General features: G+C 38.7%; 3 protein-coding genes across 3 annotated transcripts; 2 read left to right on the top strand and 1 right to left on the bottom strand.

Annotated features, from left to right (window-relative positions):
- Positions 1-10,367: 10,367 nt before the first annotated feature.
- On the top strand, positions 10,368-11,547 carry LOC115992426. Its single transcript, XM_031116621.1, has 2 exons — positions 10,368-11,025; positions 11,177-11,547. The coding sequence occupies exons 1-2, from the start codon at positions 10,540-10,542 to the stop codon at positions 11,354-11,356; spliced, it is 666 nt and encodes a 221-aa protein (XP_030972481.1). The 5' UTR covers positions 10,368-10,539; the 3' UTR covers positions 11,357-11,547.
- A 5,513-nt stretch (positions 11,548-17,060) lies between these two features.
- Positions 17,061-17,510, bottom strand: LOC115990670. The gene has a single exon (XM_031114478.1). The coding sequence runs from the start codon at positions 17,508-17,510 to the stop codon at positions 17,061-17,063; it is 450 nt and encodes a 149-aa protein (XP_030970338.1).
- Positions 17,511-21,186: 3,676 nt separating this feature from the next.
- LOC115992280 lies at positions 21,187-22,315 on the top strand. The gene is made up of 2 exons (XM_031116430.1): positions 21,187-21,801; positions 21,940-22,315. The coding sequence occupies exons 1-2, from the start codon at positions 21,316-21,318 to the stop codon at positions 22,117-22,119; spliced, it is 666 nt and encodes a 221-aa protein (XP_030972290.1). The 5' UTR covers positions 21,187-21,315; the 3' UTR covers positions 22,120-22,315.
- Positions 22,316-23,759: the final 1,444 nt, after the last annotated feature.

Raw genomic sequence — 23,759 nt, 5'->3', positions numbered from 1 at the left:
TTTAATTGCCCAACACAGGCTCCTAAAGCTTCAGCATCCAAGACGCGCTTTCATTAAATTTCTGCGGCTCCATGTTCTCCATGCTCTACAGCGTGATGCTGATCCTACGGCTAAGGATTTCGTTGGAACTCGGGCGGGAATTTTCCCACTTGTCACACACTCTCTCTCTGATATAAATACTGCCCAAACACTTTATTCTCCTCACTTTAGCACTCATACACTAAACTTGCACACTTAGTCAATTTACTCGTGCCCCTACAAATACCAAGAGCCAATCCGAGGAGAGTTTTCTTCTTTGCCTAAGTCATTTTAACCCTTTCTATTTACTTTTCCTTCTATTTTTCTCTTCATAGAGCCTTTTTCCTCCTCGGCCCTTCTATTTTCTCTTTATCTTCTTAGTACCTTCAATCCTCTCTTAGGAATGAGTAGATTTGCTTACTTGGTAGACTTCGCGGAGAATATAGAAAGCTTTAAAGCTCAATATAGAATCTCGCCAGAAGTCTCCATTAGGTATTGTAAGGAAGGAGATTGGCACACTTGTAGGCAGGAGGGAGAAGTAGTAATCCCGATAATTGTATTTATAGAGGGAGGGATGAGAATCTTAATGGGTAAAGTCAATAGGGATTTCCTTAGGGCTCACAAATTAGCTCCCACCCAATATGCCTCAAATATGTTTAGGATCTTAGGTAGTGTAGACCCCCTTAACGAAAAAATGGGCTTAAACCTTATCCACCACGACATTAACTGGGTTTACAACCTTCACCATCTAAAGGGGTAGGGATATTACTTAAAAACTAGGTACCCTGAGGTCAGACTTATCTCATGCCTTCTTAATTCCAACAAAGGCATGAACAAGGATTTCTTGATCGTTTCGGGGGAGTGACACGATGGCCTCCCTTGCCCGACGAGAGAGGGGCAACTAGGTGGGGTTTTAGGTCTAGGCTAATTACTTAAAAATCACCTCTTCTTCCTTTGATATGTTATGTTCCCATTAGTTTACGTTATGCTTGCAATTGAATTTTCCCTTGTGCCTTTTTTTTTCCTTTAATGGTTTTGCAGACAAGCGCGCTACTATTCCCAACTTCAACCTTGTCAACCAGGTGAGCTTGGAAAAAATATTGAAGGCCGAGGTGTTTGTTCACAAGGACGGCCAATTAAGAGCGGCCCACCTAATCTTAAACTACACCTCGATCTCGTCCAGTTTTCAAGCGCCAAAGTGCTAGATAAAGGCAAAAGATCCCCGCCTGCACCAAATAAGTGTTGTCGTTCTGGGTTTCCTCACCACCAATCCTATCCTAGAAGGCATACCAAAAGTAGCATTGCCATTCCAACGTGCTGCCGAGAAAGAGGCAACCCCGTCCCAGTCTATGATTAAGGAAGAGGAAGAGGCCATTGAAGTTTCTGATTCGGAAGACAACTTTGAAGTCTTCAACCAAACCTTTATCCCCTAAAACCCCAACTAGTGACCTCGACCCCCATCTGGTTATCTGCATGAGTGGTAGCACAGAATAGGTTGAACCTGGTAAATCCATGATCTTAACACTGCGTATCCTTAACCTCAAAAACATACATAATGGTAGAGCACCCATTCATGTCAGGCTCTATCCAATTCTCCACCTATCAGTAAGTTTAAGGAACTAGAGATGATAATCAGTTCTTAAACAGACCATAGATATACTTTCAAATGCTTTAAGTGGTGCTCATGAGTGTCCATTTTATCATGTTATTACAATAAAGATGTCTTCCATTCAGCATAGTTGGTTCTATTGACACTTAGATAAATAGCTTAAAATATCAATTTACCCAAGGTATGTGGTCTGAAGAGCCAGGTATAACCAAAGTTCTATTTGATACTTAGAAAAATGATATAAAGTATTAATTTACCCTAAGTATGTGGTCCGAGGAGTCAAGCATAATTAAGGTTTTGTTTAATACTTAGAAAAATAACTTAAAATATCAATTTACCCAAAGTATGTGATTCGAGGAGCCAGGCATGACCAAGGTTCTGTTTGATACTTAGACAAATAACTTAAAATATCAATTTACCCAAGATATATGGTCCGAAGAGCCAGACATGTCCAAGGTTCTGTTTGATACTTAGAAAAATAACTTAAAATATCAATTTACCCAAGGTATGTGGTCCAAGGAGTCAAGCATGGTCAAGGTTTTGTTTGATACTTAGAAAAATGATATGAAGTATTAATTTACCCAAAGTATGTGGTCCGAGGAGCTAGGTATAATTAAGGTTCTGTTTAATACTTTGAAAAATAACTTAAAATATCAATTTACCCAAGATATGTGGTCCGAGGAGCCAAGCACGATCAAGGTTCTGTTTGATACTTAGAAAAATGATATGAAGTATTAATTTACCCAAAGTATGTGGTCTGAGGAGCCAGACATAACTAAAGTTCTGTTTAACACTTAGAAAAATAATTTTAAATATCAATTTACCCAAGGTATGTGGTTCGAGGAGTCAGGCATGACCAAGATTCTATTTGATATTCAAATAAATAGTAGGACGTAGGACGCATAATGTAATAAACCAAAATATGGTAAAGAAAACTTTCATTAATAATAATACATTCTCAAGTTGTTTACATTCCAAAGGCGTAGTACAACATTTTCATCTAGATCTTCAAGATAATATGCACCTATCCAGCAACTGAGGTGATGCGATATGACCCTTCCCAATTGGGCCCTAACTTTCCCCATGTTGGGTTCTTTGCAGTACCCAAAACCTTTCTTAATACCAAGTTTCTAGGTGCTAATGGCCTTAGTTTTATGTTGGCATCATACCCTTACTTGAGCTTGTGTTGGTAATACACCAGGTGGACCATGACATTTTCTCTTCGCTCTTCAATTAAGTCTAAGCTCTTCCTTAACAGCCCATCATTGTTGCTCGGAGTGAAAGAGCTCGTTCTTGGTGTTGGGAATCTAGTCTCCAGTGGAATAACAGCCTCGGCTCCATAAGTCATTGAAAAAGGTGTTTTCCTTGTTGATCTACGAGGTATAGTCTGATATGTCCAAAGGACGTGTGACAGCTCTTCTATCCACTTTCCCTTCACATCATCCAACCTCTTCTTGAGTCCATTCACTATGACCTTATTGATAGCCTCGGCCTGTCTATTTCCCTATGGATAAGCCGGTGTGGAATACCTATTTGTTATTCTCAGGTCACAACAGTACCTCCTGACGGCTTTGCTATCAAAATGAAGACCATTGTTCGAGATGAGGGTATAGGGGATCCTAAACTGAGTGATAATGTTTTTCAAACAAATCTCTTGGCATCCACATCCCTGATATTTGCCAATGGTTCAGTTTCAACCCGCTTGGTGAAGTAATCCGTGCCAACCAGCAATCATCTCTTATTTCCTGTTGCCTTAGGGAAAGACCTTACAATATCCAAGCCCCATTGAGCAAAAGACCAAGGGTTGGACAGAGGATTAAGGACACCCTCTGGTTGGTGAATGTTTGGGGCAAATCTCTGGCATTGGTCACACTTCTTCAAGTACTCTTAGGCTTCCTCCTGCATGTTCGGCCACCAATATTCTTGAGTGAGGGCCTTGTGAGATAAGGATCTACTTCCTGTATGGCTACCCCAAATCCCTTCATGTAACTCCTCCAAGAGTAGCTCTAATGCCTCAAGGTGTATACATAGAAAATATGGCCCAAAGAAAGAACGCTTTAACAACTTTTGGTCCTCAGACAACCAAAACCAAGGAGCTTTCCTTCGCACTTTGTCAACCTTAGATTTCCCTTCGGGCAAGATATCATTTTTCAAGAATAGTACTATAGGGTCCATCCAGTTAGGTCTCACCCTAATTTGATGAATTTTAACTATCTCCCTCTTCATCTCAGTAGGCTTGTACAAGTCTTCAACAAGGATAACCCGAGGCAAGCCCTATGTTGAGGAGGTTGCAAAAGTGGCTAGGGAATCAGCATGTGTGTTTCCACTTCTCTAGATTTGTTGCAAGTTAAAAGACTCAAACCTCGATCATAAGTGCCTAACCTGACTTAAATATCCTTGCATTCTCACATCTCTGGCCTCTAACTCTCCTTTTACTTGGCCTACCACCAACCTTGAATCCGAGAAGATCTCCACTGCTTTTCCTCTCATTTTCTGAACCATGATCATCCCCACTAATAGAGCTTCATATTCAGCCTCATTATTTGTGGCCAAGAAGCCCAATTTTAAGGATTTCTCAATAGTGATTTTCTTAGGAGATATTAAAACCAGCCCCACTCTAGATCCTCTGTGATTCGCTGCACCATCAACGTATACCTTCCAGGATAAAGGTTCTTGTAAGGAGACCACGCCAACTGATTTTCCATCCATGTCTTGCTTCTTTATCTTCTCTTCTAATAAGGATTCAACAAACTCGGCCACCAAATCTACGAGGACTTGGCCCTTGATAGAGGTACGGGACATATATTTGATATTAAAAGCCCCTAGGATTGTACCCCATATGACAACCCTCTTTGTGAAATCAGCACTTTAAAGTAGTGATCAAAGCAGAATTTGGGTTAAAACAACGACTATGTGGGATTGGAAGTAGTGAGGGAGTTTACATGTAGCATGTACTACTGCCAAAATGACCTTCTCCAATGGTAGATAACGAACTTCTACTTCATACAACGACTTGCATACATAGTAAACTGGCCTTTGCACATCATTGTTAATTCGTATTAGCACCAAGCTCACAGCATGGGAAGCCACAGCAATGTATGCGAACAGGATCTCGTCCACCTCAGGCATGGACATGACAGGCGGCCGAGAAAGGTATTCCTTAAGTTGTTGGAAGGCCAAGGCACACTCCTCGATTCACTTAAATCTCCTCCACTTATTCAACAGCTGGAAGAAGGGTTTACACCTATCCGTTGACCGAGAAATAAACCGATTTAGGGCAGCAGTCATTCCAATTAGTTTCAGGACTTCTTTAGGATTCTGAGGTGGTTGTAGATTGTTTATTGCCTTAATATGATCAAGGTTGACCTCAATTCCATGATAAATGACCATATAGCCCAGAAATTTGCTTAATCCCACGCCAAAGAAGCACTTGAAGCATTAAAGCGTAGTTTGTATTTCCTCAGTATCTCAAAAATATCCCCAAGGTCTCCCACATGCTCGGATACCACCTTACTCTTTACCACCATATCATCTATATAAACCTCAATATTCTTGCCCAATTGCAGCTCAAACATTCTAGTCATCATCTTCTGATAAGTGGATCCTACATTCTTCAAACCAAAAGGCATCACCTTGCAGTGATAATTTTTAGTAGGAATAATAAAAGCTGCCTTCTCTTGATCACCTAGGCCCAGTGGTATTTGATGGTATCCTTGGAAGGCATCCAAAAAGCTCATCTGAGGATGGCCTATAGTTACATCCACTAGCTGGTCTATCCGAGGCATAGGGAATGGGTCTTTTGGATAGGCCTTATTCAAATCTATGAAGTCCACACACACTCGCCACTTCCTACTCTTCTTTTTCACCACCACAATATTGACTAGCCACTCGGGATAAAACACTTCTTTAATAGCCTTAACCTGCTTAAGTTTTGTCACTTCATCCCTGACAGCATCAGAATGGTTTCTAGATGAATGCCGAGGTGGGTTGACTTGACATTCAAATGATGGGGATCCATCCTGAGTTTCGTAAGATGAACATGATTGACATTGGGAGGCAGCTGAATGAAAAAACCTTTCTAAATCATCATCTACCACAATCTTCTCTAAATTCTCACATGACAAAGTCCTTGATTACTAAAGCTTTTTCGGACTCCACTCCGTCTCCTAGTTGATGCATTATTGCAGTGACTAAGCACTGCCTTGCCACGGACTGGCTCCTAACTAGCTCCTCAATTCAGTCCCCAGACGAATATTTTACCTTTAAATGTAGAGTAGAGAAAACGGCTCCTAGGGCATGAAGTCAAGATCTTGCTACAATGGCCGTGTAGGGATAATAAGCATCCATTGCAATGAAATCTACCTCCACCTCCTCTGATCTTGCTTGTACGAGTAGTCGAATCTGGCTCCTTGGAATAACAATTTTCCCATTGAAACTTACCAGAGGCGAATCATAAGCTGTCAAGTCCTCAAATTTCAAGCCTAGTCTGTTGTACAAATCATGGTACACAATCTCTGCCCCACTGCCTTGATCCACCATCACCCTCTTAACATCATATCTCCCTATCCTGAGGGTGACCACCAGGGCATCATCATGTGGCTATACAGTTCAAATCTTATCATTCTCAGAGAAACTCATCGCTAGCTGGTTCTCCACTCTAGCCCTCTTCAGCTCAAGTCTAGAGTCCTCAGCAAGTGGCCGGGCTATAGACATCACCCTGGAAAGGTGAGAACTAGTTCTCCTCGAGGCCGCGAAGATGACATTGATGGTGCCCAAAGGGGCTCTGGAAAAAGCATTCCCCTGAAATCCTGATCTTGTTTGACCCCTTGGTCCATTGGGTTGATGTAGAAATTGTTTCAACCTCCCCTTTTTAACCAGTTGCTCTAAATGACTCCTCAAAGTTCTACAATCTTCTGTGGTATGCCCTCGGCCTTGGTGGTATTGGCAATGAAGGTTTTGATTGCGTTTCATGGGGTCACCTCCCATCTTATTTGGCCACTTAAAGAATGGCTTGTTCTTAATTTTCTCCAACACTTGGTGTATTGGTTTTCGGAACACCGTGTTAACCATTTGAGCAGTGGTAGACTCTGATTGCCCAGCAAAGTCTCACCGGGGCCGATTATTGTTGTAGGGATCCGACTTGAAATCCCTCATCTCCTGAGGGATAACCTTAGCCTTCCTTTTTCCTTGTTGTTGATCCTTTTCGACCCGTTTATACTTATCAATTCGGACCATAAGTTGACGTACACTGTTAGCGGGTTTCCCGGTTAAAGATTTCCTTAAGCCATGCTCGGCATGTAGGCCGACCTTGAAAGTTCTTATGGCCACATCATCAAAGTTCCCATTTATTTCATTGAACATCTCCCACTACCTATCCAACTACATTTTCAGGATCTCCCCTTCTTGCATGGTCATAAACAAGAGGGAGTCCAAGGACCAAGGAACTCTACTGCATGTAATAAAGCGAGATCCAAATGCCCGGGCGAGTTCTTTAAAAGAATCAATAGAACCTGCTCCCAAGCCATGAAACCACCTTATGGCCACATGCCCCAAATTGAATGGGAACACTTTGCACATTCGGGCCTCATTCTTGGAGTGTAAAGCTATTCTCTGGTTGAAGTGGCTCACATGTTCCACGGAATTTGTTCGAGCATTGTACGTGGTGAACGTTGGCTGAGTGAATCGCCAAGGAAGTCTCCTTCCCTCGATTCTACGCATGAAAGGTGATTTGAAAATTTGATTTAACGCCTTGCTCATAGCGTCATTTTCCAGGCCTTTGCAAGACAGGCTCCCGTTCCTACGCCAATGGTGGTAGTCCCCTTCACACAAGAAAGATTCACTGGGGGGTCCTTGCCCTGGGTCTATAACTACCATCTTCCTCATCGCCAGAAGAGAAATTATAATTGGAGGGAGTTCGCCTTTGCCGTTCGTGGCACAACTTTGTTTTTAGATGATCAATCTTCAATTGCATGACTCTGATATTCTCCTCATGAGAAAGGTGGCTCCCGCTTTGAGACTAGCTCCTACTAGTATGGGTGGTATGCACACTGACCTCCCGATCCCTTCTTCGTTCAAAATTAATAAAATGATATTGACGTTGGGACCTCATAGATTCCCCCGATTTGGACCTGAACCTACCATAATTGAACATTGAACTCACCACAACAATAGAATTTCCCATAGACGGCACCAATTATAAGGTTTGAGTTTGAGTCCTAAGCCCAAAAGATAAAAGGATCTAGGCCCAAAGAGCCCAATACAATGAATTTGTAGAGAATGAGTTGGAAAACTAGGCTTTAATAAGTTGGGTAGCAATTATAATGGATCCAAGTGACAAAAAAGCAAAAATGAATTAGTTGTATCTAATGAAAATCGTATTCAACACAGTCTAAAGAGATCAGTTCTTGTATATAATTCTTGAAATTGATTAAAAGTACAGTTCTTATTGCTACAGTGTTTCTCTCTTAATTCTCCGATTCCTTTTCTTCAGGGTCTTCTTTCTATTTTATACTATCTTCTTTCTCTTATCTTCACCCTCCACGTGTAGGTTAGATTGTTGGTATTGATCATTGTCTCATTAACACTTTCCTGAAATTTTCGAGGATTAGCTGTAAGGCTGAAAATCACTGTTCAGGTATTACTTCATCATTAATGCGGTCAGAGAGTTAGTTACAGAGCCTTTAATGTGGTGGTAACAGCTTTCTCTTAGATATTTTATAGTTCTCATGCCTCCATGATGTGCGTTCTTATCCACTTTCTGACCTCTGCCTTGCTTAGCCGAGGAAGCATCCATCCTCGAACCATCCCCTCTGGCTATCATAACCAGATCCTTTCCTTTATTTATTAACATCGACCTTCATAACCACATTTACCTATCCTCGGGCTACTAGGCATTCTCGGACCGGGTCCCCAACCCAATATATGCTATTGGGCCCATTAACCCTACAGATACTATTAATTTTCTAATTTTTTTTTTCCTACAAAGCCATAGTTGTCAAATTTCAAAGGCAAAAAGTGTGTTCCAATTGAGGAACTCAATAATACAATCTTTTGAGCCACAACTTTGTTACAATTCTTATTTAGCATTTGGTAACAGTGAAGGTTCTAGGATTTTTTTTCAAGGTCATTAAGTAACTTAAATTAAAAAAAATTTTAATAAAAATAGAACTTGAATATATCGAGTTATTAACACACAAAATAAAAAAAAAAAAAAAAAAACTGCAAATACATGAAATTTTATAATTTTCTTCTACGATTTTTCAAATTTTAAAACTATTATATGATAGTTCATTATTACTTGTCATTTTTTTTTAGTTCATTATTAGTTGTCATTAGCTATTGCCAATGTGGGTAGTTGTGACCGTTTTATTTTATTAAGATTGTATAACATTTTTATTTTTATGTAGTTGTCATTATCTATTTATCATTGTTTTTATAAAAATATTATAAACTAAATGACAAAAACTCAACCCACGGGCTCTATATTAATTATTGACTCCTACAGCCACACTCATCTACATATATATAACTAATCAAATGCTTGAACATTCACTAGCTTCACTAATTTTTTTTGAATCACTAATTTTATCACAAAAAGTTATTAGAACATGATAATGATACAAACACATGTAACAAATCCTTTCTATATCGTAATTATAAAATCTTTATATATATAATAATAATAAGTGAAGGTGAGATAAACTTAAATTAGAATTCCAAATTAGAGTTCCAATTTTGCGCCATATGTCCTAAATTATTTATTCTTAAAGAGTTTTATTTCTTAATTTTAGAATTAAATGTGGGACCATATCATAAATATTCATCCAAGTGAGTTACTAAGTACAAAAATCAAAGAGTCTAGAATAAATGAATTGTAAAAAAAAAAAAAAAAATGCTTCACAATAATTTTTTTATTTTAAATATGGACAATTTACATTTTATACCTAATAATATCCTTACAAATTTTTTTAAAGAGTTAACAAAATATAAAAATGACTATCAATAGTATTTAAATTATATATATAGGAATTATATTATGCATCTTATAGTATATTTTTAAATATATCCATTCATATGCATGGAGTTACAAGCTAGTCTATATAAAGTTACATTATATTTATACTATAGACGCACACATCCACACATATCACAATTCACACAAATAATATTATTACAAAAAAATTAAAAATAACGCACACAAGTAGTATCAAACACACACTCACACACATATAATATAAATTTATAATATAAGAGAGATACTTACTACTTACAAACACTTTCTCTTTACTCTTAGAGTCAAAGATACATGCAATTAGGGTGTGCAAAAATTATTTTTAAGGATAAATTAAACTAGGAAAAATAGTTGTGCCATCCTAGTACGACAAGTGGTAGAAAAATAATTGTGAGTTCATGTGAAAGTAACAAACAGTTAGTCATAGTCTGCCATAGAAGATTATTGTTAAAAAAAGCTGGGGTAAAAATTGTAATCCTATAATAACTTGTTTAAGATACAAGCATAATTGAAAATATAGTACCACAATTATTTTTTTACAACTTTGCCACAACTGTTTTTTTCTTTCAACTTTGTCACAATTGTGATACGGTAAATTGTTAGTGATCGAAAACAAAATAGTGGATCTGGAAAATTGCTCATAGAGTATGTCATATCAGTTTGTGGGAAAAAAAAAAAAGTTTATGGTCTAAAAACATCTTAGAATATTTTGAAAAAAGGTAAGCCCAAATCCAAAGCAAGGAATTAAACTAGTAGTTGGGCCAAATCCATAAATTGCTGGAACTCTACTCTACCCGATTCTTTTCTTCATTCTGAAGAACTCAAAACTCACGATTAATATGTCATTTTGTCAAAAAAAAAAAAAAAACTCACGATTACAGGTAGATTCTTCTGCGCAAAAATGGCCGAAACGACACCGTCACGCACAATCTCCCTCATCTCCATCCTCTTCCTCCTGCTCACCACCGCACCAGAACCCACCCATTCCTTGTCCTTCTCCTTCGTCCAGTACCGAACCGTCGTCTCGCTCTCCCACTCGCTCATGACGCGCGTGGCCAACCTCCGCGCCTCCAGGGGCGACGTCTCGGGCTCGCGCCGGGCCCATGTCATCGCCGAGAAGCTCGAGAGTGGGCTGAACTTCGGCTTCTTGGGTCTCACCTGGTCATTAGGCTGGGACTACCTCAAGAACTACGCGCGGAGGGATATAAACTACGCTGAGATGTACGGCGTCGTTTCGGACGTGAACGAGTTGCTTAAATCTGTGAGTGAGTTGACCCGGACGTACTCGGACGCCGAGAGAGCAACCTGGGCGGGGCGGAATTACCAAAATGTCCTCGGCGTCTCTACCTCGCTCTTTAAGAAGCTCGTCAAAGTGTTTGCTAAATCGGTACGGTTTCTCTCTTTCTCTTTTTTTTTTTTTTTTTTTTTTTTTTTGTTGTAATTTTAATTTGAAGTCGGTACAATTCATTTGGTACAGTTAGAAAGTTAGTTAAGGTAGTTATTGATAGTGTTTTTTTTTTGGTGGTTGTGGGGTGTAGGGGACGTTGAGGGAAGCTCTGAAGGTGGCGGAGAAAGAGGTGGTGCAGGGAGGTTTACTGAAGGACTGTCTTGAATTGGGGAGCAATGACTTGAAAGGTTTGCTTCAAATTCTCAAAGACTTGGCTTCCTCCGCTAATGCTAATACTAACACGAATGCTAATGATTGGCGTGATCCATGACACACACTACTACACACAAAGGAAGACCAAGATTTTATTTGTAATCATCGTTTAAAAAAAAAAAAAAAATGTTATTTTGTAGAAAATAGAAAAATTTGGTAGTGTTATAATTCTAGAAATTTATATTTTTTTTTCTTATGTAGGAATTACATCAAGTTGTTAAGTGTAATTTATCACAAGCAATTTCTATACCATACTCTTTGTCATTGACGGAGCTGTTATTGGACTGGGGGGGGAATGCCCCCTAATTTTTTTTTTTTTTAAATATTACTATATTAATAAGTATTAACTTTAGTAATTTTGTTCAATAAAATTATACTTTGCCCCCCTTAATAATGCTATCAATTTTTTTGAAAGTAATGTTATAGTCACAAATATTTTTACTAGGGCTGTCCAGAGACCCGACCAACCTGACCCACCCGTTGCCGCCGACCGAACCCGACCCGCCACCAACCGATCCGACTTCTCCGGCGGTTGGCGACGGGTTTGTTTCTCCAAAACCCGAGTTTGGTGGGTCGGAGGTCGGTCGGAGGTCGGTTTTCCCTCTCTAGAATCCGATCAAACCGACCCGACCGACCCACAAGATTTCCGGTGCTATTTGGTAGATCCGATGAGATCTAGACCATTTTCGTCAAGATCTCGGCGAGATTTCGCCGGATCTAGCCAAGATCTTGTGGAAAATGACCTAGATTAGGCCGGATCTGGAGAAACCTCAAAAGATTTTGGCCTGATTTTCGCCGTTTTCATGTGTTTATTTTCACCGTTTTCACACGGTTTTCGCCGTTTTCTGGATTTTTGACCCTGATCGACCTGCCCGCCGCCTGTTGATGGTTTGATCCGCCCAATTCGATTACTCCGGCGGTTGGCGGTGGGTGCATTTCTTTGTCATTTGATTCCAGGGGGTCGGTTCCGGGTTGGGCACAAACTTGACCCGGACCGACCCGTGAACAGCCCTAATTTTTACAATGTTTACACAAACTATTGAGGTAGCAAATTCTTATTGGTTCGTATACTTGCATCACTTTTTACTTATCAATAACTACTCACCACATTAGCAATTTGTAAAAATTTTGCAGTTTTAGCATTTTTCACATTTTTAAGGACATAAAAAATTAATAGATTAAATCTAAAGCAAAATATACAAGCCCAAAAAAATTAGCCCAATAACAAAAATCACCAATAATAAAACTAAAAAAGTTAAGCCCAATCAATCTATTTTACCCAAAACAAGCAACTTGGTCATTTAAAAAATTTTAAACAAAAATCCTTAGTAGTAAATTCAAAGACCGTAGCCACCACACACAGCTAGCAGCAAAGTTGCCCCCCCTAACTCCAAGTCCTGACTCCGTCCCTGTCTTTGTTTGTAGTGAAACTCTTTTTGTATTTTGTTAATGATTTTTTTGAAAAGTAGATATTGGGTTAAAGTGTTTTTTTTTTTTACTTGTTATGATTAATGTGGCAAATTCATAATTTTAAGTCTATTATATGTTTAGATATGTAGCAACTAGCAAGTATATCAAGTTTGTCAATTTCACCAAATGGAAATCTAATAAGTGGCTTAACTAAGAAAATGAAGTTCATTTCCCAGGAAATGAGTGATAAACCCAAGTCATTTTAATTGGTTTCCCTTGTACTCTTAATTCTTGGCAAGATTCAAAGCGACTGGTTGAGATCATTGTAGAAAAGAGATCTTTAGCAATTTTGATCTCACTGTTGTCAAATTATTAATATTTACAGAGTTCAATGTGGGGAAATACCAAAAAGTGTGTTAGTTGAGCTATGAAGATCTTGTTAAACTATAGCTATAAATATGTTTGATATCGTTTACCAAAAAAAAAAAAAAAGTTTGATATCCAAAATGATAAATAAATAGTAGTTTTTCAATGTCAGAAATGACAAAGGACATTGTAAGAGCATCCACAGCAGACGTTGTAAAAAAAATGCTATTTTAAAACATCAAACACCTACTTTATTATTTTACCACATCATTTTACAACATCTCATTTATCAGATGTTTTATACTTCAATTTTATACATTAAAATAATATTTACACTACATTAAAATAATATATTAAATTCCTCCCCTCATCCTCATCATCATCAACTACCACCGCAACAACGACATCAACAACAACCAGAAAAATTGTTGCGCCACAATCACCAGGAAAAAAAAAAAAAAACAACCAAAAATCAACCCACAACCGCCGCCAAATGAAAAACAAAGACAAAAACAGATCAGAAATCATCATCATCATCAACCATCAACCAGAAAAATTGTTGCGGCCACAATCACCAAGAAAAAAAAAAAAACCATAACCACCAAAATCAACTGCCGCCAAATCCACCACCAAAGCAGAAAAACAAAGACAAAAACAGATCAGAACAGAGATCGACACCACCACCGATTCGCCCATCAGTCGACCCACCCACTACCACCGATTCGCCCACCGTCATAACCCACCACCGATTCGCCCACTAGTCGACCCACCCACTACCACCGATTCACTAGAACCCACCCATCAAACCACAGCAAAAAAAAGTGAATGGAAAAAAGAAAAAAGGAAAAAAAAAAAACCCGAAGCGGAATAGAGAAGATAGATGAACGGTGGCGTCGAGTGGTGGTCTTTGGTGAGATCGGCGGCGTTGAGTGGCGGCCAAGCCACAAATCACATTTCACACAACCCAAACACACTTGCCGAACCACCATCACCCAAACCCACGAAATCAACCCAGACTCACACTTGTCGAAGAACCGAACCATGAATCAACCTAGATCCATGAAATCACGAACAAGGACGATCTACCACTACCCACGAAATCGACTCGGCCCACAAAGAAAGATCAACAATCAAAGAAAGAGAGGGAGAGTCAGAAAGAAAGAGAAAGAGGAGACACAGACAGAGATGGAGAGGCGGAGAGAAAGAGAAAGAGAGAAGAGAAAAAAATAAAGTGAAGAGAGAGAGGAGAGAGAAAAGAGAATAAAAAATTAATAAAACTTATACCATTTTCGTTCGTACCGTTGCAAATTTGCAACGGTACTGTTCATATGTGGTATAATTTTTACCATTTGGAACATCTGATAAAGCTCTGTTTTTGTGTTTGGTGTGCTAAATGTGCCAAAAATTTGGCATTTGGCACATTTAGCACATCTGCTGCGGGTGCTCTAAGAGTACTCTATATTTTACTACTGTTTGGCATAAAAAGTATGACTTTAGTGTTCTTATTCTATTTTTGGTTAATCATTAATTTGGTCCTCTAATTACTAGACAAAGGGAAATTTTTGTTAAGAATTTGTGTTCGAGAGAACAAATTTGAGATCAATGTCACCATTTCTTCATCACATGAAACATAATTTACCATGTTCTTAACCTCAATCTCTATATTAAACATGTAAAGTTGAACAAATCTTGAGCCAATCCTATGATGATTTTCACCATTTAATGAAAAACCCTTTCCATTATTTACACTATTATAATTTTGCCACCCATAAACGTTAGTGCAAATATTGTATTATCTCGCTGAAGATTACGGTGGAAATGCACCAATAAAGGTCCATGGTAACTGAAAAATCTTCAAGAATTGCTAGTGCACATTCCAGCAAAGGTAAACTAGCTACACATTTCGAACATCACAATATATGAAAACTTTGGTTGTTGTTGAAGACTATCAAAGTTGTGAATCAGATCAGAAAGGAAGAAAAGGAACGAAGCAAAAGAAGAAAGAAGAGAAGAAATGAAGTCTAAGATAAAATGACAGCAGTGTAGTGTAGTTGTTGTAGTATTGTAGTTTTAATGTAGACCTGTAGTTTAGTAATGTATTTAAGTAGGATGTGTTCACACGTGAGATAACTAGCTAACACTTGTGCTATAACTGATCCCGTGTAATTTGGGATATTTTGCTTTGCTCTGTTTTGGTATTTAGTCACAATTACTTGTACAGATTTTGATTTAGTTTGTAATATCAGTTCAGTTAATGAGAGTTCTAGCACTTTTCAATTCTCTGTCATTTTACAGTTGTGATGATCACCTTGACTTAACAGCCCTCTTCTCATGCCACATAATTGCCCCACAATTCTAATATGTTTGTGCTGGCTTGCAAAAATTCCATAGTTCATTGTCTAGAATAGACATTAAAAGTAAATATTTCATTTTTGTAGCTACAAATCTGTGCTAATCAACGTATAAGAAGTGAGACAGCATATTTGTTGAAAAGAAAGGGTCCGGATTAGGTCCAGTGCTTCCAGTGCATTGGACCCAGTCGGATGGTGACATGTGTCCAAAAATGGACATGTGTCACAATCCCAACGGGTCTAGTGCTACCGGACACTGGACCCAAACCTCCCCTGAAAGAAAAGGGTAGGGAGCAAATATACCAAATAAGATTTGCATGCTCGTCTTCAAAGTCCTCTAGCAAAACATTCTTACCATTCTTGGAAAAACATTATAGGCCTTGGATATTCAAATTCCTGAGGCATTGCATCTTGTTCAATTTTATAAATCCACGTCCAAGAACTCTCTACCCCCATATTCTTTCATCAGCCAAACTTAGCTATATGTCAAGAAAGCAATGACAATAAAATTGAGGTCTCCTAGTACTTTACAGGGTAATCCATTAGAGAACTCCTCTCTATCTCTTTAGTGGCAATTTCTTGAAAATTTCTACATAAAGCATTTAACTTGCAAGAATATTTTTGGAAATAAGAGAAGCATAAAAATTTGTAAGCTTTGTTGCTGTCATATATTGAGTCAATAAGACAGATTTATATCTTATAAATATAACCTCAATATGTTATAGCTTATATTGGTTAAAGATTAGGTTGTATAAGAAGCATAAAAATTCATGCATCATATTTGTTACTGTCAAATATCGAGCCCTTAATAAGATAGATTGAGGTTATAATTATTAAATATAACTTCAATGTATTATAGCTTATTTTATTTTGTTTTATTTCTACTTGATCATAAATTTGTTCTTGTTCCTTCCTTTCTTCCTCCTCCCTCTTTCCTCTTCCTCTTTTTACTTAATGTAGTGACCATTGATAAAAATCTGTGGATGTGGTCATAAAAATCTATGGATCAGTCCATTTTCTTTTCTTTTTGTGTGGGGGTAGGGGGCTGTAACTAAGGAGTATTCTGCCATGTGTTTATTTTTTATTTTCTAGCACTGTCTATATGGTTTTTGTTTGCTTTTTTTTTTTTGTTCATCCAACAAGTATCTTCCTTGAACAATTATTAAAGTATTATCACCTAAGAATCACTAAATCCATTTTTCCTGCAATGGTAGCTGCACAATTCCATAGATGAACGCCGAGGTGGTTGCTTTTTGGGGGTGACAGATAGATTGATATTCAAATGATGACAAATGAAATTCAGATCCACCCTAGGAGCTCCACGCGAACACGTCAATGTTCCTCCTAAGAAACTCTATCAGCTCTTCCTTCTCATTAGGAGGCAGTTGAGCTCCGACCTGAAAAACCTTTCTAAATCATCATCTACCACAAACTTCTCTAAATTCTCACATTCTGCCCCTTCGGTTGTCTCCTCCACGAGTAACACCAAAGTCCTTGATTGCTATAAGCTCCTCTCAGTAGAGGCCGAGGACTCCACTCTTGGTTGATGCATTATTGCAGTGACTAAGCATTGCCTTGCCATGGACTGGCTCCTAACTAGCTTATCAATTCGGTTCCCAAACGGATATTTTACCTTTAAATGTAAAGTAGAGAAAACGGCTTCCAAGGCATGAAGCCAGGTCTTGCTACAATGGCCGTGTAGGGAGAATAAGCATCCATTACAATGAAATCCACCTCCACCATCTCTGATCCTACTTGTACGGGTAGTCGAATCTGGCCCGTTGGAATAACAACTTTCCCATCGAAACTTACCAGAAGCGAATCATAAGCTGTCAAGTCCTCAAGTTTCAAGCCCAGTCCGTTGTACAAATCAGAGTACATAATCTCTACTCCACTTCCTTGATCCACCATCACCCTCTTAACATCATATCCTCCTATCCTGAGGGTGACCACCAGGGCATCATCATGTGACTGTACGGTTCCAATCTTGTCCTTCTTAGAGAAACTCATCGCTGGCTGGTTCTCCATTCTAGCCCTCTTCGGCTCAAGTCTAAATTCCTTGGTAGGTGGCCAGGCTACAGACATCACCTTGGAAGGGTGAGAACTAGTTCTCCTCGAGGCTGTGAAGATGACATTGATGTTGCCCAAAGGGGCTCTAGAAAAAGCATTCCCCTGAAATCCTGATCTTGTCTGACCCCTTGGTCCATTGGGCTGATGTGGAAATTATTTCAGCCTCCCCTCTCTAACCAGTTGCTCCAGATGACTCCTTAAAGTTCTACAATCTTCTATGGTGTGCCCTCGGTCTTGTTGGTATTGGCAATGAAGGTTTTGATTGCGCTTCATGGGGTCACCTCCCATCTTGTTTGGCCACTTAAAGAACCGCTCGTTCTTAATTTTCTCCAAGACTTGGTGTACTGGTTTTTGGAACACCGTGTTAACCATTTGAGTAGTGGTAGACTCCAATTGCCCAGCAAAGTCTCATCGAGGCCGATTATTATTGTAGGGATCTGACCTGAATCCCTTTTCTCCTGAGGGATAACCTTAGCCTTTCTTTTCCCTTGTTGTTGATCCTCTTCGACCCACTTATACTTATCAATTTGGTCCATGAGTTAACGTACACTGTTAGTGGGTTTCTCGGTCAAAGATTTCCTCAAGCCATGCTCGACAGGTAGGCTGATCTTGAAGGTTCTTATGGCCACATCATCAAAGTTCCCATCTATTTCATTGAACATCTTCCACTACCTATCCAAGTACATTTTCAGGGTCTCCCGTTCTCGCATGGTCATAGACAAGAGGGAGTCCAAGGGTTAAGGAACTCTACTGCATATAATAAAGCGAGATCTAAACGGCCAGGCGAGTTCTTTAAAAGAATCAATAGAATCTACTCCCAAGCCATCAAACCACCTCATGGCCACATGCCCCAAACTGGATGGGAACACTTTGCACATTAGGGCCTCATTCCTGGAGTGTACAACCATTCTCTGGTTGAAGTGGCTCACGTGCTCCACAGGATCTGTTCGACCATTGTACGTGGTGAACGTTGGCTGAGTGAATCGCTGAGGAAGTCTCCTTCCCTCGATTCTACGCATGAAAGGTGATCTGAAAATTTGATTTAACACCTTGCTTATAGCGTCATTTTCCAGGCCTTTGCAGGATAGGCTCCCATTCCTACGCCCATTGTGGTAGTCCTCTTCACACGAGAAAGATTCACTGGGGGGTCCTTGACCTGGGTCTATAACTACCATCTTCCTTATCGCCAGAAGAGAAATCAGAATTGGAGGGAGTTCGCCTTCGCCGTTCGTGGCGCAACTTCCTTTTCAGATGATCAATCTCTAATTGCATGGCTTTAGTATTCTCCTCATGAGAAAGGTGGCTCCCGCTTTGAGACTAGCTCCTACTAGTATGGGTGGTATGCACACTGACCTCCCGATCCCTTCTCCGCTCAAGATTAACAAAATGATATTGAAGTTAGGACCCCATAGATTCCTCCCGATTTAGACCTGAACTTACCATAATTGAACATTGAACTCACCACATGACTAGAATTTCCCACAGACAACACCAACTATAAGGTCTAAGTTTGAGTCCTAAGCCCAAAAGTTAAAAGGATCTAGGCCCAAAAAGCCCAATACAATGAATTTGTAGAGAATGTGTTGGAAAATTAGGTTTTAATGAGTTGGGTAGCAATTATAATGGATCCAAGTGACAAAAAAGTAAAAATGGATTAGTTGTATTTGATGAAAATCGTCCTTGGCATTGTCCAAAGAGATCAATTCTTGTATATAATTCTTGAAATTGATTACAAGTGCAGTTCTTATTGCTACAATGTTTTTCTCTTAATTCTTCGATCCCTTTTCTTCGGGGTCTTCTTTCTATTTTATACTATCTTCTTCCTCTTATCTTTACCCTCCACGTGTAGGTTAGATTGCTGGTGTTGATCCTTGTCCCATCAACACTTTCCTGAAATCTTCGAGGAGTAGCTGTAAGGCTAAAAATCATTGTTTAGGTATCACTTCATCATTAATGTGGCTAGAAAGTTAGCTACAAAGTATTTAATGTGGTGGTAGCAGTTTTCTCTTAGATATTTTATAGCTCTTATGCCTCCATGACGTGCGTTCTTATCCACTTTCTATCCTCTGCCTTGCTTAGCCGAGGAAGCATCCATCCTCGAACCATCCTCTCTAGCTATCATGACAAGATCCTTTCATTTATTTATTAACACCGTCCTTCATAACCACATTTACCTATCCTTGGGCTACTAGGCATTCTCGGACTGGGTCCCCAGCCCAATATATGCTATTGGGCCCATTAACCTTACATATACTATTAATTTTCTAATTTTTTTTTCTACAAAGCCATAGTTGTCAATAGGGGTGTTCACCAAACCGCATAAACCGTACTAAAATTGCCCGCAAAATAGCACAACTACACCGCACCGCAAGTAATAGTGCACTGCACTGCACCACACCGCATGGTGCAGTGCAGTTTGCGATTTTATAATAACAAAACCGCACAAACCACACCGCACCGCACTCCCTCTATATATTAATATATTTAATTGTTTTTAATATTAAATAAATTATTAATAGTTTAATAATCTTAGTTTTCAAAAAAAAAAAAAAAAGAAGTTTGATAACCCTAGCAAGTGTTGATTAAGAAAACCAGCCCAAAATAAAGAAAAATTAACTCAATTGTTTAAACCTTGGATCAAAATAAAGGAAAAAAATTAGTTTTGGGCTGGGTAGAAAAAGCCCAAAATTTGAAATATATACCAATTTCAAATCATTCAAATCGCATTTTATACACTGCACCACATATGTGTCCGCAAAAATGAGGTGCGGTGCGGTTATGGTTTTGGCTAAACTTTAAACCGCACCGCACCATACTGCACCGCACATGTAACCGCAAAAATAAGGTGTGGTGTAGTTATGATTTTAGTTAAATCACACCGCAAAGTGCGGTGCTAACAATGACCTAAAACCGCACCGCACCGCGCCGTGAACACCCCTAGTTGTCAAATTTCAAAGGCGAAAAGTGTGTTCCAACTGAGGAACTCAATAATACAATCTTTTGTACTACAACTTTGTTACAATTCTTATTTAGCATTTGGTAACAGTGAAGGTTCAAGGATTTTTTTTCAAGGTCATTAAGAAACTTAAATTAAACAAAATTTAATAAAAATAGAACTTGAATATATCGAGTTATTAACACAAAAAAAAAAAGTTGGCTGTTTACTACTACTCACAAATACTTACTCTTTACTCTTAGAGTCGAAGATACATGCAATCAGGGTGTGCAAAAATTATTTTTAAGGATAAATTAAACTAGGAAAAATAGTTGTGCCATCCTAGTACGACAAGTGGTGGAAAAATAGTTGTGAGTTCATATGAAAGTAACAAACAGTTAGTCATAGTCTGCCATAGAAGATTATTGTAAAAAAAAGCTGCAGTAAAAATTTTAATCCTATAATAACTTGTTTAAGATACAAGCATAATTGAAAATATAGTACCACAGTTATTTTTTTACAACTTTACCACAATTGTTTTTTGCTTTCAACTTTGTCACAATTGTGATGCTGTAAATTTTTAGTAATGGAAAAATAAAATGGTGGATCTATATGAAAATGATGGAAAACTGCTCATAGAGTATGACGTATCAGAATTATGACAAAGTTGTAGGTAAAATAAAAAAAAGTTTGTGGTCTAAAAACATCTTGGAAAATTTTGAAAAAAGGTGAGCCCAAATCCAAAGCAAGGAATTAAACTAGTAGTTGGGCCAATCCACAACATACGGGGCCCATAAATTGCTGGAACACTACTCTACCCAAATTCTATTCTTCATTCTGAAGAACTCAAAACTCACGATTTCAGGTAGATTCATCTGCGCAAAAATGGCCGAAACGACACCGTCACGCACAATCTCCGTCATCTCCATCCTCTTCCTCCTGCTCGCCACCGCACCAGAACCCACCCATTCCTTGGCCTTCTCCTTCGCCCAGTACCGAACCGTCGTCTCGCTCTCCCACTCGCTCATGACGCGCGTGGCCAACCTCCGCGCCTCCAGGGGCGACGTCTCGGGCTCGCGCCGGGCCCATCTCATCGCCGAGAAGCTCGAGAGTGGGCTGAACCTCGGCTTCTTGGGGCTCACGTGGTCTTTAGGCTGGGACTACCTCAAGAACTACGCGTGGAGGGATCTAAACTACGCTGAGATGTACGGCGTCGTTTCGGACGTGAACGAGTTGCTTAAATCTGTAAGTGAGTTGACCCGGGCGAACTCGGACGCCGAGAGAGTAACCTGGGCGGGCCGGAATTACCAAAATATCCTCGGCGTCGCTACCTCGCTCTTTAAAAAGCTCCTCAAAGTGTTTGCTAAATCGGTACGGTTTCTCTCTCTCTCTTTTTTTAAGTTGTAATTTTAATTTGAAGTCGGTACAATTCATTTGGTACAGTTAGAAAGTTAGTTAAGGTAGTTATTGATAGTGTTTTTTTTTTTTTGTGGTGGTTGTGGGGTGTAGGGGACGTTGAGGGAAGCTCTGAAGGTGGCGGAGAAAGAGGTGGTGCAGGGAGGTTTACTGAAGGACTGTCTTGAATTGGGGAGCAATGACTTGAAAGGTTTGCTTCAAATTCTCAAAGACTTGGCTTCCTCCGCTAATGCTAATACTAACACGAATGCTAATGATTGGCGTGATCTATGACACACACTACTACACACAAAGGAAGACCAATATTTTGTTTGTAATCATCATTTTTTTTTTTTTAATGTTATTTTGTAGAAAATAGAACAATTTCTTAGTGTCTTAATTCTAGAAATTTATATTTTTTTTCTTATGTAGGAATTACATCAAGTTTTTTAAGAGTAATTTATCACAAGCAATTTGTATACCATACTCTTTTTTTACTTGTTATGATTAATGTGGAAAATTCATAATTTTAAGTCTATTATATGTTTGGATATGTAGCAACTAGCAAGTATATCAAGTTTTGTCAATTTCACCAAATGGAAATCTAATAAGTGGCTTAACTAAGAAAATGTAATTCATTTCCCAGGAAATGAGTGATAAACCAGAGTCATTTTAATTGGTTTCCTCTGTACTCTTAATTCTTGTCAAGATTCAAAGCGACTAGTTGAGATCATTGTAGAATATAGATCTTTAGCAATTTTGATCTCACTGTTGTCAAATTATTAATATTTACAGAGTTTAATGTAGGGAAATACCAAAAATTGTTAGTTGAGCTATGAAGATATTGTTAAACTATAGTTATAAATATGTTTGATATTCAAAATAGTAGTTTTTCAATGTCAGAAATGACAAAGGACATTGTAAGAGTACTCTATATTTTACTAATGTTTGGCATAAAAAGTATGACTTTAGTGTTCTTATTCTATTTTTGGTTAATCACTAATTTGGTCCTCTAATTACTAGACAAAGGGCAATTTTTGTTAAGAATATGTGTTTGAGAGAACAAATTTGAGATCAATGTCACCATTTCTTCATCACATGAAACATAATTTATCATGTTCTTAACCTCAGTCTCTGTATTAAACACGTAAAGTTGAACAAATCTTGAGCCAATCCTAAGATAATTTTCACCATTTAACGAAATACCCTTTCCATTATTTACACTATATGTATTAATTTTGACACCCATAAATGTTAGCGCAAATATTGTATTATCTAGTTGAAGATTATGGTGGAAATGCACCAATAAAGGTCCATGGTAACTGAAAAATCTTTGCTGGTGCACATTTCAGCAAAGGTAAAATAGCTACACCTTTCGAACATCACAATGAAAACTTTGGTTGTGAGTTGTGACGATCACCTTGACTTAACAGCCCTCTTCTCATGCCACATAATTGCCCCACAATTCTAATATGTTTGTGCTGGCTTGCAAAAATTCCATGGTTCATTTTCTAGAATAGACATTAAAAGTAAACATTTCATTTTTGTAGCTATAAATCTGTGCTAATCAATGTTTAAGATGTGAGACAGCAAATATGTTGAAAAGGGTCCGGATTAGGTCCAGTGCTTCCAGTGCATTGGACCCGATCGGATGGTGACACATGTCCAAAAATGGACACATGTCACAATCCTAACGGGTCTAGTGCCATTGGATATTGGACCCAAACCTCCCCCAAAAGAAAATGGTAGGGAACAAATATACCAAATAAGACTTGCATGCTCGTCTTCAAAGTCCTTTAGCAAAACATTCTTACCATTCTTGGAAAAACATTAAAGGCCTTGAGTATTCAAATCCCTGAGGCATTGCATCTTGTTCAATTTTATAAATCCACGTCCAAGAACTCTCTACCCCCATATTCTTTCATCAGCCAAAC

This window comes from Quercus lobata, chromosome 5, assembly GCF_001633185.2.
Source record: "Quercus lobata isolate SW786 chromosome 5, ValleyOak3.0 Primary Assembly, whole genome shotgun sequence".
NCBI classification, from domain to species: Eukaryota; Viridiplantae; Streptophyta; class Magnoliopsida; order Fagales; family Fagaceae; genus Quercus; species Quercus lobata.
This window is presented reverse-complemented; position numbering and strand designations above follow the sequence as displayed.